This window comes from Salmo trutta, chromosome 2 (assembly GCF_901001165.1).
Source record: "Salmo trutta chromosome 2, fSalTru1.1, whole genome shotgun sequence".
Classification (NCBI taxonomy): Eukaryota; Metazoa; Chordata; class Actinopteri; order Salmoniformes; family Salmonidae; genus Salmo; species Salmo trutta.
This window is the reverse complement of record NC_042958.1, coordinates 27,252,075-27,271,131: the sequence shown is the minus strand read 5'-3', so window position 1 is coordinate 27,271,131 and position 19,057 is coordinate 27,252,075. Positions and strand designations below refer to the sequence as shown.

The following is a 19,057-nucleotide window of genomic DNA, read 5'->3' as shown; positions in this document are numbered from 1 at the left end:
GAACAGACAGTCTAAAAACCCATTTCACCTTCCCAGAGTGATGCCAAAAAATCTCCTATAATCCCCATGTAACCCTCTCCGTTGCAGCAGGAAGCAGCTCTCTCCAAGAAAGCAATGGGGGTGCATTCCAAATGGCACCCTATTCCCTACATAGTGCCCTACTTTTTCCCAGATCCCATAGGATTTATATAGGGAATAGGATGCCATTTAGGACAGAACCATGGTTGACATGAGTATCTATCTGGGGACGGGGACCACCTGTTCAGTTGGGCTAGTGCCCAAACCCCTGTCAACATAGGGCTGGGCACACACTTCAGAGGTGTCAGATGAGAGGGATGCTAATCTAGCTTTCAGATAACAACTGGCTCCATTGATCTTTTCTTAGACTCTCTTTTGTTACCTAAACATTAACATGCACCTCGGGAGGTTGTCTTTGGGCAGCCGCACTGTGTGTCTAAAGGTGCACTGGACAAATCTGGGGTGTACGGAGACAGTGTACGGCACATGGCTTGATGTGTAGAATGTCTTTTGGCAGTACATTCTTCCATTACCTTCAAAGAGCCGGCCCAGGGCCAGGTTTGTATGTCAGCCCTCTCTGTCTAAGGTACTGTGTACAACTCAATCTCTGCAGAAACAACCAAACGAGAGACTACAGTGTAGGTAACAGGCCTATGCTTTTATATCACTAAGTAAAGCCACTGGAATAGATATTTTAGGTGTGTAGCTGGTATATTACTTGAGAAATAGACACACAGGCACAAATGCATTTACACACACGTATCAAGCGCACACATCACATACACACATAGGCGTGCACACTCACAACACAAACAAGCATGCCCGCGCATTAGGCAGGATTAGGCAGATTGACGAGGGCTGTAGTTTCTGAGCTGAACTGACCAAGACACACCTCCAACAATAACAAACTTCACATAATCCTGCCCAAAAATAATGGCAATTTCTCTCAACCAGTGGCATGTGGGCTTTTTAGATGAGCGCTGATGCCACCCTGTGATATGTAACCTTTATTTAACTAGGCAAGTAAGTTAAGAACAAATTCTTATTTACAATGACGGCTTACCCCGGCCAAACCCGGACGACACTGGGCCAATTGTGCGCCGCTGTCAAGATGCACTAGAAGTGAGGGAGGGGTGAAGTCAGGCGCAGGAGACCAAAGATACGTAGTAGAACGTTTATTTTTTACCGAGTCCAAAAATGCCAATAAGTAGGCAGGGAACAAGGAAACCCAACTGGACCAAAATCCACCTAAACAGAGTCGGGACACAGCCCAGGATAAACGTCCTTCCAACAAAATACAAGAGAGGAAAAACAATCCCCAAAACCCCACGACAGGAAACACAAACAAAACTTTTTACATCATGCAGGTTTCTCCAATCAAATAGCCTAATCCAATACAAAATGCGCTGTCATGTTAACAAACAACATATCCTAAAATCTTGACAGGTCAAAGTAAAATGGACAATATGGAATGGACAATCACAGCTGTTGTCCAGGAGTTTCATCCCATTGTCATGATCAGTGGTTTCAAGTTTGTATCCTCGATATTTGACAAGCTGATCATGGCGAAACATAAAACACTAGTGCATTTCCTGCTGTGTAAACACATTGCAAATAGGCTCACGATAACTCCTGATAAAGTTGGGTAGCTGATGTAGAGAGCTTAAATAGCAAAATTGATTAGTCACAGGAATTAAGGACAAATAAAGCCAGTGCAATGGCCTATTTTACATATGGTGGGCCTACCACATGGATGGGCATTCATAAAATTCCATTGCAGGCCACATGGTAGGCTACACCCCAGTAAGCACGAGCCAACGTCTTTTGGGCGTCTTTTTTGGTCCTGGACATGGCGTCTTTTTTTGTGTTTCACAAACGGTAGGCTTACCACATAGTTGGGCATTTATAAAATTCAATTTCAGGCAACACAGTAGGCTACACCTCAATAAGCAGTTCTGGTGCAGTTCTGGACCGGCCTTGATTTCCACATCCACAGACATTGGTTTTTGGTCTGGTCCGGACCAAATCTGAACCAATCATAGACGTCTATGTGTGGTTCAGATTTTGTCCGGTCTGGATCAGCCTTGATTTGGCTCAAACATAGACATCTGTAAATTACTTATTTTCAACTTTCATTCAGAACCAAAAACGAGCCTGATTTCAACATCTGGAAAATATATATTTTGAAGGTCTGGAAAATACGCATTTTCAACATCGGGAAAATAAGTATTATCAATTTTTATTTAGAACTGAAAATGAACCTGATTTCAATGTCCATAAAATACAGAAAAAGTTTGGACACAACTACTCATTCAAGGGTTTTTCTTAATTTTTTTTGTATTTTCTACATTGTAGAATAGTGAAGACATCAAATCTGTGAAATAGCACATACATAATAATGTACTAACCAAAAAAGTGTTAAAAAATCACAATATATTTGATATTTGAGATTCTTCAAAGTAGCCACCCTTTGCCTTGATGACATCTTTGCAGACTCTTGGCATTCTCTCAACCAGCTTCACCTGGAATGCTTTTCCAACAGTCTTGGAGGAGTTCCCACATATGCTGAGCACTTGTTGGCTGCTTTTCCTTCACTCTGCGGTCCAACTCATCCCAAACCATCTCAATTGGGTTGAGGTTGGATGATTGTGGAGGCCAGGTCATCTGATGCAGCACCCCATCACTCTCCTTCTTGGTCAAATAGCCCTTACACATGCTGGAGGTGTGTTGTGTCATTGTCCTGCTGAAAAACAAATGATAGTCCCACTAAGTGCAAACCAGATGGGATGGCATATTGCTGCAGAATGCTGTGGTAGCCACGCTGGTTGTGTGCCTTGAATGCTAAATGAATTACTGACAGTGTCACCAGCAAAGCACCATCACACCTCCTCCTCCATGCTTCACGGTGGGAACCATACATGCAGAGATCATCAGTTCACCTGCTCTGTGTCTCACAAAGACAGCGGTTGGAACCAAAAATCGCAAATTTGGACTCAAAGGACAGATTTCCACTGGTCTAATGTCCATTGCTTGTGTTTCTTGGCCCAAGCAAGTCTCTTCTTCTTATTGGTGTCATTTAGTAGTTGTTTCTTTGCAGCAATTCGACCATGAAGGCTTGATTCACGCAGTCTCCTCTGAACAGTTGATGTTTGTATTTGAATTTATTATGGATCCCCATTAACTGTGGCCAAGACAGCAGCTACTCTTCCTGAGATGTGTCTGTTACTTGAACTCTGTGAAGCATTTATTTGGGCTGCAATCTGAGGTGCAGTTAACTCTAATGAACTTATCCTCAGCAGCATAGGTAACTCTGGGTCTTCCTTTCCTGTGGCGGTCCTCATGAGAGCCAGTTTCATCTTTACGCTTGATGGTTTTTGCGACTCCACTTGAAGAAACGGTCAAAGTTCTTGAAATGTTCCTCATTGACTGACCTTCATGTTTTAAAGTAATAATGGACTGTCATTTCTCCTTTCTTATTTGAGCTGTTCTTGCCATTATGTGGACTTGGTCTTTTACCAAATAGGGCTATCTTTTTATACCACCCCATACCTTGTCACAACACAACTGATTGGCTCAAACGCATTAAGAAGGAAAGAAATACCACAAATTAACTTTTAACAAGGCACATGTGTTAATTGAAATGCATTCCAGGTGACTACCTCATAAAGCTGGTTGAGGATGCCAAGAGTGTGCAAAGCTGTCATCAAGGCGTGGCTACTTTGAAGGATCTCAAATATATTTTGATTTGTTTAACACTTTTTTGATTGCTACATGATTCCATTTGTGTTATTTCATAGTTTTGATGCCGTCACTATTACTCTACAATGTAGAAAATAGTTGGTGTGTTCAAACTTTTGACCGGTACGGTATTTTTCAACGCCATTTTATTTATAGGACTATTCTGCCTAGGGCAGAATAACTAACCTTGTGGGGACACACAATTCAGTCGCATTCAAAATCCTATTTTCTCTAACACTAACCCTTGCCCTAACCCTAAATATAACCCCAGAAACCTGACCTTAACCCTAACCCTAGGTCCTAACCCTAGCTTCTAACCCTAAACCTAATTCTAACCCCAACACTAATTCTAACCTTAACCGTAAACCCCCTAGAAATAGCATTTGAACTTGTGGGGACTAAGAAAATGTCCCCAGTTTGTCAAATTTTTGGGTACTTCTGGTGCCCACAAGTATAGTTAAACACGTCCACACACACCTAGTGAGTAATACAGGTTTTTGGTTTCATTAGTCCTAGAGACACTTGCTTTTCTCTGTGCTTTGTCAAGGGCCACACTGATAATCAGTGATGTAAAAGGTACTCAATTGCCATACTTGAGTAAAAGTAAAGATACCTTAATATAAAATGACTCAAGTAAAAGTGGTAGTCACCCAGTAAAATACTACTTGAGTAAAAGTCTAAGTATTTTTTTTTATTAAATGGAATTGCTAAAATGTAAAAGTATAAACCATTTCAAATTCCTTGTATTAAGCAAACCAGAAAGCACCATTTTCTTGTATTTTTTTAAATTGATGGATAGCCAGGGGCACACTGCAATACTCAGACATCCTTTACAAACAAATAGTTTGTGTTTAGTGAGTCCGCCAGATCAGATGCAGTAGGGATGACCAGGGATGTTTTCTTGATAAGTACTTTTGGGTGTCAGGGAAAACATATGGGGTGAAAAGTACATCATTTTCTTTAGGAATGTATTGAAGTAAAAGTTGGCAAAAATATAAATAGTAAAGATATGACTGAATTTGTACTTTAAAGTACTTTTATGTAAGTACTTTACACCACTGCTGATAATTAGGACATCCCAGAAAAAGAACGGTGTATTCTCAGTAGGTAGGTAGCCTAGTGGTTAGAGCATTTGGCTAGTAATCGAAAGGTTACTAGATCAAATCCCAGAGCTGACAAGTAAAAAATATGGTGTTCTGCTCCTGAACAAGGCAGTTCGCTCACTGTTCCTAGGCTGTCATTGTAAATAACAATTTGTTCTTTACTGACTTGCCTAGTTAAATGAAGGTTAAATAAAAAAAGTTAGTTCTCAAATTACAATATAGTAGGTTTTTTTGTGTGATGTCATATGAATTAGTATTTGCACACCATTTAGGCAAATCCCATTGAAATTTGATTATATATCCTACCCTAGTGGATTGGAGTTAGGCCCCTCTGAAGTTTGGCCTGCCTAAAGCACATGCAACAGTTGTGATAAGCATTCCTACATCATGAAATCTGTTCAGTGTGACCACTTGTCTGAGTGTGGTAGTAGCCTACAGTCTAATAGGACACGAATAGATTGCATGGAAGAAAATAATCCAGTATAGTCAGTGACACTGTCCAGATTAGTAATGTCAATTAATTAAAGGTGGCGTGTTCTACAAACTCATCCTGACAAAACCCATTGGTTGTAGTTTGTTGATCATTTATGCTGCGTTCATGTGCTAGTCGGAACTAGGAAACTAGGAAATTCCGACTTGCTAAAGGTCGTTCTACAAGTGTTGCGTTCAATGAATCAGAAAGTCGGAAATATCCGAGTTTAGTAATTCCGACTAGCATGTGAACGCTGCAGTAGGCTTTAATGCCACGTTCAAGTGCTAGTCGGAACTAGGAAACTCGGAAATATCCCACTCGCTAACTGGTTGAAGTTACACACGTGCCGCATTCAACGAATCAGCAAATTGGACATTCCAGAGTTTCATAGTTCCGACTAGTATATTAACTCCGCATAACTGCAGAGTTGACGTCACCGGGTTATTCAGACCACAGATAATCCGTTACATTGACCAGATACTCTAGCGGCCGCTCTAACAACGAAAATAAATGTATCCAAAAATGGAACGCAGTCTGGAGGAGACAAGATCAGGTGGGACCATTTTAGCCAATGAGAGTGTAGATACGTGAACATCAGGCACAACAGTTTCCAGTCAAAATTGGTTATATTGTAATAATTACAAACACTTGCTTGTTGGTTTTATTTAGGCGTAAGGTTAGCAGTGTGGTTAGGGGTAGGTTTAAAATCAAATTTTAATAAGATACATTTAGAAATAGGCGGGGTTTATAACTGTGGCTGAGGTAATAGTGACGACCACGCATAACTCCGATATAAAGTGTTTTTTCTCAAAGTTTCCGGGATGTCACGTGTCCTACTTATATTAGTACACTGGTAATAACCGAATCCTTACGAAACATCTATTCGATCAAATAAGATACACGTAGCAAATAAGCCATTTAATTTTTTGTTAACCAAATTAGACACTCTCTCATTGACGTCCACGCAAAAACTCATCGCTTGGTGAGCGAAAAAAACCCGCCATCTGCTGGTTAAGACATATTTGGGTCGAGTTATACCTCTCGCTTCGCTTCTTCCTCTCTGTTCAGACCCGCATACACAGAGGGGTCCCTCCCGACTCGAAGAGCAAGTCAGAGTACAGTACTTTACAGCCGGGTCGTCAACATGACTTCCATCTTTTGAATGGATGTCCTTTTAATAATAAAAAATAATATGTCTGATGATTAGTCGACTTGCTACGTTTTACGAGGAGGGAAGAGATTGACCAAACTAAACAAGCATTCACTGGGTGCGGCATCTCTTTGCCTCCCACAGGGGTGATCGATCGGGCGCTTCTGTGGTAGTAGGTAGCTAGCAGCCGCAGGAGCTTGTCTGGTGTGACTCCATTCATTCACAGCCGCGGCGAAGATGGTGGACCCGGCGGAATGCACCATCAAAGTGATGTGCCGTTTCAGACCATTGAACAAGTCAGAGGTGGAGAGAGGGGATAAATACATACCCAAGTTTACAGGGGAGGATCAAGTGTCTATCTCGGTAAGTTGGCGTTCAAACACGGCAAACATTGGCCTACGAAAACAGTCCCCCGGCCTTTGTAATGCTAGCTAGGCTAACGTTAGCTTGCTAAGTACTAACTAGCTCGCTAACGTTAGCTTGTAAAGCCACACCAGCCAAGGGCACTTTGTTTACTCTTTCTCATACTACCTAGCCATATTGATGTGTTACTGTATAACATTCAAATAGCTACAATTTTGCATGAATCCCGAATCGATTCACAAGACATGACGCCCGCAACACCCTTGCGCGCCAGCTAACGTTAACTCCGCTAGTTAGCTATCTACTGTTTGTTTTGCTGTCTAATTTGAACTAGCAGCTAACTAGTTAGCTAAAGTAAGTTATGTCCGCGGCCTACTTTTATCTATTGACTTGAATTTAAAGAAATGTAACTAGCTTGGGAGGGGGTGGCCGAACAACTGATTTGGCTATCAATCCTGTATCTTAACTCTCAGCCCTATTTTCGAAGTTGGCTACCTACTTATGATCGCACAAATGTGGCTAGGTATCTAACTGTCCGTCCCCTTGTGCGGTATTGAAATAGTAGCTAGTTACTAACGTTAGCTACCTAGGGATAGCCACGTCGCAGATGCCATCGCCTCATTGACAGCTGTCATTTTTTTGGGCGTATTGAATGGGGAATGGTTTAACAAACTAGGCCCGACAATTTACTGCAAATATCATTTTCCCATAATTGACTTCAGATACGCTGGTATAGAGCCGGTGCTTTGTTCTGGAATAACACTTTGGGGTGCAATACTAGGATAGAAAACTTGCAGTCAGGTGATCTCACCTGCTCAGTACACTACCCCACCCCTTCCATGGCCTAGTAAAAAGGAAAATGACAACGACCATAACTGCTGGGACAAACTTTATGGACTTCTAAGTTACAAGAACTTACCACAATAAAAGCTCAATCACTTCCTTCAATTCTGTAGCCTAATGATGTTCATTTCATAAATGATAAACAGTTTTTTAACAATTCCCAAAGAGATGTGGGTGAATGGAGGTTGAAAACTGTAGGAAGAAGTCCCAACAACAGTGTCAACTGTACTGTAGAAGCCAAGGGTGTGGCATCTGGTCATAGTGACTGAATACATGTTTGTTATGTCATGTGGTTAGGAACAAAACTTTTGGCCCCAAGCATAACATATGATCCACAGCAGCTTAACTTTCTTCATCTTTGAAAGATAAATTGTCAGGCTTATTTATAGTAAACTAAGAAATAATATTTTCCTTGTCTTTCCTATCTCTCTGGAAGCGGAAACCATGTGTCCTAATGACACCCTATTCCCCATATAGGGCACTACTTTTGACTGGGGCCATACCCAATATAGAGCATGGGGTGCTGGGTGCAATGTGTCCCACAACATTCCTCCATATGAGAGAGACAGAAAGAGACTTATGTTGTCATTGGCACATTCTATTTTACAGTGTAACTGGGAACAGTTGAATGGATGGATGAGGGGTGTGGTGTTTTTATGGGGGAGGGATGTCATGTCATTTGAGTAGGCAGTGACTACTGGAAACTTTTCTTTGTCCAGATCTCTTTTAATAGAAGCTCACTATGCTTAGTCTACTTCCTAGTACATCCACCCAGACCTCAGGGTATGAGGCCCAAATGGCGCACTATTCCCAACTTTTGACTGGGGCTCTGGTCGAAAGTCGGGTTGGACCCACTAGTAGCATTAGCAAGGGTGGACATCCCTGGGAAGGCGACATCTCTTGTTGGTGTTGACCAGTCTCTGCCTTTGCATTCATTTGAATAACGTTGGCCTCTTTAACCTTTGGTGAGATGTCCAGTTACTGCCACAGGGTAACCTTTAATCCCATTGGCAACCCTAGTGTTACCCATGGCAAGACTACCCAAATACTGTACATCAGTCATGGCCCATAGACTGACCCTGATGTGCTGGAAGATTGGGGTGTGTGTGGGGCTTGCCTAAAACCTGACATTCCAGCTGTTTCTACCAGTCAGCATCATGCTCATTCTAGTTTAACAACCCTACTCTTCTCTGCTAGGAGCGATGGATTGCGCTTTTCAGAGAAGCAGGCACATAGAGACAAATTGGCCAGTTTATAGTCCAGTAATGGAGGACAGCAGGGAGACTGTGGTAAAGTATTAGATCCACAATCTAAGAGGTTGGCTGGCTGCAGGCACTGGCAGGAATCAAAACTGTGGAATAAGCTGTGTCACAAATGGCACCGTATTCCCTACATAGTGCACTACTTATGACCAGAGCCCGGGGTATAGGGTGCCATTTTTGTCGCAGTATTGCACTACTTATGACCAGAGCAAGAGGGATAGGGTGCCATTTGGGACACTGACATATAAAAGCCTGAGTCAGTCTGATGATGAAGTAATTTCCTTTATGGGTTGTTCCATCTCATTTCAGCAAGACATGACACTCACCATCTCAGATTGTTCTAAAATCATTTTTGCAGTTAGAAATGGATAAGATTAGCATTCCTGCAACATTATTTTGTTGAGTTAGCTTGATTTCTCAGAGATCAAATTGTAACTGATTGCATCCAAATTGCCCATTTTAATGTATAGGATTCATATAATATTACCTAACAGCTGATTTGGACCACACTTTTTTTCTTTCTAACAATGAGTAAGACATGAGGAATCCAAAGAAATGGTCAAAAGCCATGCTCCATCCTGTTAGTTCCATGTTCTGACCGCTAGACAGTGCTGTTCCTGCTATTAGGTGAACTTTTTTAAAGAATCCCCCACCCTCAATGTTATTAAAGGGATAGATCACCCAAATTACAAAATTACATTTGTTTCTCTAAGCAGTTTATGGACAAAGTATGACAGCAACCCATGATTTGGTTTTGTTTACCCGGCACTGTTTTAAAAATCCAATGTGTGGTATCTATATTAGCATTTTCGTGCTTCATATCCACATCCTCTAAGTAATATCATTGAGTTGCACAATACATATTTACATACTTTGCATAATTTGGACATGAAGTGTCAATGCTAATATAGATACCATTGACTTGCATTGGATTTGTGCCACAAATGCAAAAAAAGTTAACATTTGAAATGGTGGACAACAAAACTTATGCATGGATTGCTGTCATAAGGAAACCAACATGTAATTTGGGTGAACTATCCTTTTAACATGGGGGGGGTAAAAAGAAAAGTACCCAATTATCATACTTAAGTAAAGATAACTTAATAGATAATGACCCAAAAAATTGCCAGACTCCAGTCACCCAAGTCATAGACTGTTCTCCCTGCTACCGCACAGCAAGCAGTACCGGAGCGCCAAGTCTAGGACCAAAAGGCTCCTTAACAGCTTCTACCCCCAAGCCATAAGACTACTGAGCAATTAATCAAATGGCCACCCAGACTATTTACATTGATCCCCCCCCCCAACTGTACTTCTGCCTGAAGCTCAGTATAATTGATATGCTTTTTGTTCTACTTCTTTAGAAGTAGAAGTACTTCTTCCTCTTTAGAATGGCTCTGTTTGGTGCCAGCCCAGGAGAATCAAGTACAATCAAGTCAGTGTCCCAAATGGCTTCCTATTCCTTATGTAGTGCACTATGTGCCCTGGTCAAAGTAGCCATTTGGGACACCACCAAGGCTTCCTAATAGAATGGCGCAACCCATCACTACTACCATATAAGCCTAGTCCTTGGCTGGCATTTTGGTGGTGCTCACAGGCACACAATCAGAGTGATCATTCAGAATGAGAACACCCCACGTCTGTGTCAAGGCAGCAGAGCCATAGATAGACTATTTTGGAAGTGCTCAGTTATGCATAGTCCATAGCAACACAAAGGCTGTGTCCCGATTCTCCACCCTTCTCCTGAAGTGTGCCCTTGGACATGTTCCGTCATGGATTTAAAAGCATTGGATTGGTTCAAGCATTGTTATTCCATGTGAGAAATTGTACAAGTGCACGCTTCGGGAAAAGGGGGAGAATCAGAATGCAAACCAAGATTAGGATCGAGGTAGTCAGACTATTGCCAGGGTTGTAGATGGAGGAAATGTAGTGGATAATATCGTCCTACTCAGACTAGTCTCAGACTAGACGTAACATAGTAAATGTAAATCCGGGTCACTCAAATTAGGATGATATGTTACGTTTGGTATGGTTACATAAGACAGAAGGTTACTTAAGGCAAAAACAAAAGTACGGATGCTGGTTCGGGGTGGGCATATAATGTGAACGTCTAGCAACCCAAAGGTTGCGTGTTCGAATTTCATCACGGACAACTTTAGCCTTTTAGCTACTTTGCAACTACTTGCAATTTTTTTTGCTACTTTGCAACTACTTAGCATTTTAGCTAACCCTTTGCTAGCGTTAGCCACCTAGCCAATGTTAGCAACAACAAATTGGAATTTGTAACATATCATACAGTTTGCAACTTTGTGACATTGTATGTTTTAGCAAATTCTTAACATATTGTACAAATTGCCATTTGTAACATATATGAGATGGAGTGTCTCGGATTTATACGGAAAAATACGCAATGCTCGGAGACCACGTTGCAGCTCTAACACCATCACTCACACAGAGATACAGTATGAATGTCAGCAGCACAAAACTTTTCATCAAAATAACCTTACGGGTTGTTTCCATTTATGCTGGCAGATAGCCTATGAATATAATGTTACCCACAAGGAAAGCTTCTGTGGGTTTTGATTCCCAAACGGTTTTAGCTACTGCACTGTAGTTTGAGTATTCCATTTTATTTCCCCGTACTTTTTAATGACTTTCATTTGGCCAAGGAAAGTAGACATTTTATCTTTCAATGCACAGTTTTTAAAGTAGACGAACTTAATAAAAACAATTGTTCTCAAAACAAGGTAAAGTAGGCTTCTAGAGACCCCGCCTATACAATGATGGAGGGAACGCTGTGTCATCCTAAATAACTCCCTCTGATGTAAGCTGTAATGATTGATATTGGCTGCTGCTGTCAAATGAATAGCCTGAAGTGCCCTGCTACTCAGCTGTCAGTCAGTAAAGCCTTTGCATCTTCCAGAGACACAGAGGGAGGATGCTGATGTTTCTGAGCTGTCTCTGGCCCTTAGTCACACCGAGAAGGGAAAGGCCAGGGCTACATCCCAAATGGCACCTTATTCCCTATATGGTGCACTACTTTTGAAAAGGCTGTGTTTGGACTGAGTTGGTCTGGTGGTGAATACCGTATACTGTAGTGTTTCTCATTAGCCGTCCAGCAGGTCAATGTAATCTTTTGTGACTGTTTTGAATGCCTGTCTACCGGTATTTCAATTGTTGGTTGATTTGTTCATTATAGAATAATGGTCATTGGTCAGTATTAAAATGGAGATCAAGTGTCTAATATAATGGCCTGGCAAGTAGGCCTATACAATATACACACCTTGTATAATAGGTTAGGCTATATCAGTCAACCTATGCTACCACAGAAAATGGGCCTCAAGTAAATGTCAATATTAGAACAAGTTTCTGTTTGATATTTTCCCTCATCACTTTTCTTGTCATTCTTGCTATTCTTGTACAAATATACTCTAGGTATCCTTTTTTGCTGATTCACTTTTACCTATTGTCCTACAGGGTAAACCGTTCATGTTTGACCGAGTGTTCGGGTCCAATACGACACAGGAGCAGATGTACAAAGCCTCTGCTCAAAAGATTGTTAAAGGTAAGGAAGGATGGATACAGCGAGCCCAGGTAGCTTGCTCTGGTGCTGTGCTAGCAGTGTGAACCTTTTGGCAGTTTTAAAGGGATGCTTTAATAAGTTCTCCATGTATTTTCCTCTGTACACAGATGTGCTTGATGGCTACAATGGGACTATATTTGCCTTTGGGCAGACATCGTCTGGAAAAACGCACACCATGGAGGTGAGAGAAAGGCCTATACAATACATGCTTAAATGCGTTTGGTCAAATGCTTTCAACCAGTGTTGGGGTCAATTCCATTTCAATTCCGTCACATCAGGAAGTCAACAAATTCCAATTCCACTTTTTCTCATAGAAAGGAATTAAGTAATATTGGAATTTAAGTTTACTTCCTGATATGACGGAATTGACTCCAACCCTTCTTTCAACTGTTCTATGATTGACGGGAACCTGTCTCTGTCCTGTAAAGGGTAGCCTCCATGACCCGGATGGTATGGGGATCATCCCCAGAATAGTCCAGGACATCTTCAACTACATCTACTCCATGGATGAGAACCTAGAGTTCCATATCAAGGTATGGAGCACTTCAACCACACAGCTGGCCTCAAGTGCTTCTATTGCGAATTGGACATTTTTAATAAACTTATGACCGAGTACATTATGCCCGTCCGTCCCTCACTGGGCGCTGATTAGCTAGTTATTCCATATCGGCTACATAATACTAATAAAAAAACACTGCACAGCAGGATTGTTTCTAATCAGAGGTATCTCTGTTGCAGGTTTCATATTTTGAGATTTACCTGGACAGGATCAAGGACCTACTGGATGGTATGTACTGTGTGTTGTGGCACAGCAGGCATCCTCATTTGACCATTCTGGAGATATACAGTGCCTTTGACTTATTCCACATTTTGTTGTCCTACAGCCTGAATTCTAAATGGATTTAAATCGATTTGAAATACAGAAATGTATTCACACCCATAAGTCAATACTTGTTTATCAGCTTTGCACATCTGGATTTGGGGATTTTTCTCCCATTCTTTGCAGATTTCCTTAAGCTCTGTTAAGTTAGATGGGAAGTGGTGGTGAGCAGAAATCTTCAAGTCTTTCCACAGATTTTCAATGGGATTCAAGTCTGTGCTTTGGCTGGGCCGTTCAAGGACTTTCACATTTTTGTTCTGAAGCCGTTGCAGCGTTGCATGCTTGGTCATTGTCCTGTTGGAACGTAAATATTCACCCCCAGTCTAAGGTCGTTTGCACTCAGAAGCAGGTTCCCATTAGGGATTTGCCTGTATTTGGCACCGTTCATTGTTCACTTTATCCTTACCATTCTTCCCGTCCCTGCCGCTGAAAAGCATCCCCATAGCATGATGCTGCCATTACTATGCTTCACGGTTAGAATGGTGATGAGCTGTGCCTGGATTTCTCATTGAGGCCGAAAAGTAATTGTTTTTCTCTCATTAGACCACAGAATCCTTTGCCTTATACTCTCTCACATGCCTTTTTGTAAACTCCAGGCGTGCTGTCTTGTCTTTTTCTCAGGAGTGGCTTCTGTCTGGCCACTCTCCCATAAAGCCCAGATTGGTGAAGCGCTGTAGACTGTTGTCCTTCTGGCAGGTTCTCCTGGCTCAGCCAAGGAACTCTGTAGTTTTGACAGTTTGGTCGGATGGCTAGCTCTAGGCATAGTATGGGTAGTTAACAATTTTTTTCAATTTACTAATGATGGGGACTATGAAAAGTTCAACGCTGTAGAACTTGTTAGATACCTTTTCCCAGGTATATGCCTCCTAAATGATGTCTCGGAGCTCTTCAGACAGTTCCTTGGACTTCATAGTATAGTTTCTGCTCTGACATGCACTGTCAACCCTGAGACGTTATCTAGATGGTTGCCTCTTTCTAAATCATGTCCAAACAATTTAATTGGCCACAGGTGGACTCCAATCAAATTGTAGTGAAATCTCAAGGATGACCAAAGGAAATTGGATGCACTTGAGCTAGGGCTGTGGCGGTCATGACATTTTGTCAGCCGGTTATTGTCATGCAAAAGTCTGCCGAGCTCAAGGTAATTGGCCTTTTATTGACATAAACACGTTTAGCATCTCCGGGCCTCCACGCAATCAATCTTCATGTTAGCCGGTGATGCGCACCTTAGTAACATCTACCTAAAAAAAGTCTAAATCAATTGAATATACACAATCACAATAAACCCATTATTTATTTTAGTCAGGTCTAAAACATTTCTGATATGAATAAAATGTATTTCAGAAGAAGAGACTAAGTTGGCCTACTGTATGTTATCTAGCTATGCTCCATGCCATAGGCTTGTTCATTTAGCTGACCAGATGTGCCATTATTTAATATTATATGATTTTATAGTGAAGAATATAATTGAACTTAGCTGAATAAAATAGAACGGATATTTTTCCCATTCTGGAGCCAGTGCGCTATGTTGAACGTAAACTAGATTTAAAGTCATTTGACAACTTTAGTTGTGAATGATACAAACCATAGAATGTCTTAGAAATCAAAACATATGGGCTACATGATGCGACTATAGGCTTTCGTTTTTTAATATTGTTTTTATTTATTATTTAAAACATACAATATACTTGCAGTGAAGCCGCTCAACAACTAAATCACATTAGTCATCTAACAGACTTCCATCCAGAGCGACACACAGAAGCATCCAGGGTCAACACCCTGCTCAAGGGCACGTTGACAGATCCTCCCACAAGGTCAAAAACAGGGACCCGAACCAGCCATCTATCAGCCATTGGCCCAAGCTCCCAACCGCCAGCCTTCCAAGACCCCCCCCCCCCCCCCCCACAGTTCCCCAAGAGCTGCCCCTCAACCATCCGAGACCCTCCCCCACAATCCCTGAGGAAAAATAAAATAATTCCATTCCCCAAGCCCCCGTCCCCAATGCACCAACAACTAACAAAATGAACAAAAAGAGAGAGAGAGACACACAGGAAAACAGAAAACAACAATGCAAAAGACATCAAGGACAACAAAAATCATAACACCAAGGCCAACTGACAGGGCCAGTGGCTGATAAGTGTCTGCTAAAAAAATGATTAACGTAAACTGAATATGTTTGAGTGCATGTATGGCACTATTTACATGTATGTGCACATGTGTGCTTTTGAATGAGAGTGTGTGTGTGTGTGTGTGTGTGTGTACAAACACCTGCATGGCATCAGCCTCAGACATACCGTAATTAAATGTAACGTCACTGCCCCACGGTGTCATTTAAACTTACTTTTGATGTTTTATTTCTATTTTATTTGTATTTTTTACTTTAATCTTTGACCGTCATTCTATCCCCCGCCCAGCAACTCCACTCCCACTTGTCTCCAATTCCACATCCCAACCCTCAGCTTCCCTCAGCCCATCCCACCCATCTCTGCTGGCCACCCTCTTCGGATTTCTACGCACCATATATCTTTCAACTATGCTGTGATGTTTAACATATCATTTCCATCTATCTAATTGAATAGAATCCACAGATTGCAAGTTGAATATAAATACTTTTAATAAGAGTATTAGTAATTGACTGACCCGGTCTCTCCAGATCTCCCAACAGTACTATTTATTTATATTTTTGTACCCCTTTTTCTCCCCAATTTCGTGGTATCCAAATGGTAGTAAGTCCTGTCTCATCGCTGCAACTCCCGTATGGACTTGGGAGAGGTGAAGTTCGAGAGCCGTGTGTCCTCCGAAACCCAACCAAGCCGTACTGCTTCTTGACACAATGCCCAACCCGGAAGCCAGCCGTTTCAATGTGTCGGAGGAAACACCGTGCACTGTGCCCGGCCCGGCACAGGAGTCGCAAGTGCGCGATGGGACAAGGACATCCCTGCCGGCCAAACCCTCCCCTAACCACGCTGGGCCAATTGTGTGCCGCCCCATGGGTCACCCGGTCGCGGCCGGCTGCGACAGAGCCTGGACTTGAATCCAGAATCTCTAGTGGCACAGCTAGCCCTGCGATGCAGTGCCTTAGACCACTGCGCCACTCGCGAGGCCTCAGGTTAGGCAACAGTACTATTTCTAGGGTCAATTTTAGATTGATGTTAAGCATGTTCAGTCATTCCTGAACCTGAGAACAGAAACAGGCTACCTGAGGGCAATACCAAAATAAATGGTCTTTTGATTCTGTATCCTCACAACAAAATCTGCAGAGCTGTGATGATTGTATGCCCCAAATATTCAACATTTTGTTGTTGGCAAGAATTCTATATAATAATTTTAGCTGAAAAGCATGAATTTTGCGTCGTTTTATGTATCAACTCATACCATGGAATCGGTACATCAAAAATCTCTTCCCAACTATTTTGCAATCTGTATGGCACAGCTGTCAACATCCTGGTCCTCAAATTAAACTCCTATACTTTGCTATTTTTATTCCTCTGCCAGTTTTGATCCTTTTATATTGGGCAGACAGACCAGTTCGCTACCTCCTCCCGCTGCCACCTGCTGCCTCCATTTGTGTGGTAATGCAGTAATCAATTGGTTGTAATTTTTGATTGAGCAGACCTTCCCATACAGTTCTGATAACTTCATGAAAGACAAAATACCCTTTTCAAACATCTTTCCCATAAATACAGGTCTTTTATCAACCAGCACATTTGAGGTCAGCCATAATATTTGTTGTAATATAAGTTCCATATTTTCAAGGGGATGAAATTGAAATGATAAGCTATTGATGATTTGATAGTCACTCTGTTCCTTGCCTGAGGCTGCACAGCTGTTCTCTATCAGAATCTTGTCTTTACTAATATGTACAATTAGTTTCGATTTAGAATGGCCCATTGTCAAATGTGCAGGGGCAGGGGAAAAAAGACATGTCATCTGTATCCACTCGATTAGCGAATAGAGGCTGCGCGCAGGTAACCTAGGTGTCAAAGCGTTGGGCCAGTAACCGGAAGGTTGCTGGATCGAATCCCCGAGCTGACAATGTAAAAAATCTGTCGTTCTGCCCCTGAGCAAGGCAGTTCCCCGGGCGCTGAAGACATGTCGATTAGGGCAGCCCCCCGCACCTCTCTGATTCAGAGGGGTTGGGTTAAATGCGGGAGACACATTTATGTTGAATACATTCTGTGGGACAACTGACTAGATATCCCCCTTTTCCGCTGGAATACTGTTATTTCACTCCACAGACAAACCACTGTTTGAGGAGCATGCCTACGCTGCGCGACCGGTGATATTCTGCCCAAACTCTTTATGCCCATTATCTACTCCCCCAGAGCCAGATGAACTCGTGGATACCATTTATATGTCTCTGTGTCCAATATGAAGGAAGTTAGAGGTTGTTTTGCGAGCCAATGCTAACTAGCATTAGTACAATAATGGAAGTTTATGCTAGCAGATACCCATAGACTTCGTCATTGCGCTAGCTAGCAATTGCGCTAGTTAGCAACTTCCTTCAAACTGCACGCAGAGACATACAAATGGTATCCATGAGTTCATCGGACTCTGCAGAAGTAGATTTTTATAAAAAAAAAAAAATGTAACCTTTATTTAACTAGTCAAGTCGGTTAAGAACAAATTCATATTTTACAATGACGGCCTACCCCGGCCAAACCCTCCTCTAACCCGGACGACGCTGGGCCAATTGTGCACCGCCCTATGGGACTCCCGATCACGGCCGGTTGTGATACAGCCCGGGATCGAACCAGGGTCTGTAGTGACGCCTCTAGCACTGAGATGCGGTGCCTTAGACCGCTGCGCCATTCGGGAGCAAGTAGATAAAGGGCCTTCGATGCCAAGTATCCCTTTAAATGCAGGCGCTTGCCTGGTGATGATTCCTTGTTACAACATTGATAAACAACCTGAAATAACTGCAATAATAAAATCAACTTTTTTGTTTGTTCCCCTCTCTGCAGTAACAAAGAACAACCTGTCTGTACATGAGGATAAGAACAGGGTGCCCTATGTCAAGGTGAGGCACAGGTTTATTTAGGTTCAAGTGAACCAAACATCTATAATGGTACCATAGATTCATGAACGTTTGGTCAGGGGGATGAATCGATAAGACAGTTCAGTAGATGAAGAGAATGATATGGATTGGATTCTCCATCATATGGAGAATGATGGATTGCCTATAGATCAATTGGAAGAATGGTTGTGGGTCACATGGCACCCAATTCCCTTTGTAGTGCACTACTTTTGATATATGGGCGCTGGTCAGAAGTAGTGCACTATAGGGAATAGGGTGCTATTTCGGATGAGATGTTTGGAGAAAGTTAAAGGACTTACAATACCGATCTAACTTCTGGGTTGTCCATGACTTTAATGCCAATGTTAACAAAAAATGTATCTTTAATCGCCTCTGTCTATGAAAGTCTACCGTGTCAAATAAAATGGTTGTTCCTTGGTTCTCTTTGTGTCCCTAGGGGTGTACCGAGCGCTTTGTGTGCAGCCCTGACGAAGTCATGGATACTATTGACGAGGGCAAATCCAACCGGCACGTTGCCGTCACAAGTGAGTCAGTCCAACACACTCCCTGCTGCTTCTCATGGGTTCATCATCATCCTCCTCAATGGATCTCCTGATCAACTAAGACAATC

At 42.1% G+C, this 19,057-nt stretch overlaps 1 protein-coding gene across 1 annotated transcript in view; it reads left to right on the top strand.

Annotated features, from left to right (window-relative positions):
• The first annotated feature begins 6,332 nt into the window (after positions 1-6,332).
• The window catches only part of LOC115153978 (kinesin-1 heavy chain), a 29,047-nt gene continuing 16,322 nt past the window's right edge, over positions 6,333-19,057 (top strand). Inside the window, exons 1-7 of the mRNA XM_029699717.1 lie at positions 6,333-6,844; positions 12,424-12,511; positions 12,637-12,710; positions 12,958-13,062; positions 13,268-13,316; positions 18,374-18,429; positions 18,884-18,971. Coding sequence (XP_029555577.1) covers positions 6,719-6,844; positions 12,424-12,511; positions 12,637-12,710; positions 12,958-13,062; positions 13,268-13,316; positions 18,374-18,429; positions 18,884-18,971 — 586 coding nt within the window. The 5' untranslated portion in view covers positions 6,333-6,718. The remainder of the gene's footprint in view (positions 6,845-12,423; positions 12,512-12,636; positions 12,711-12,957; positions 13,063-13,267; positions 13,317-18,373; positions 18,430-18,883; positions 18,972-19,057) is intronic.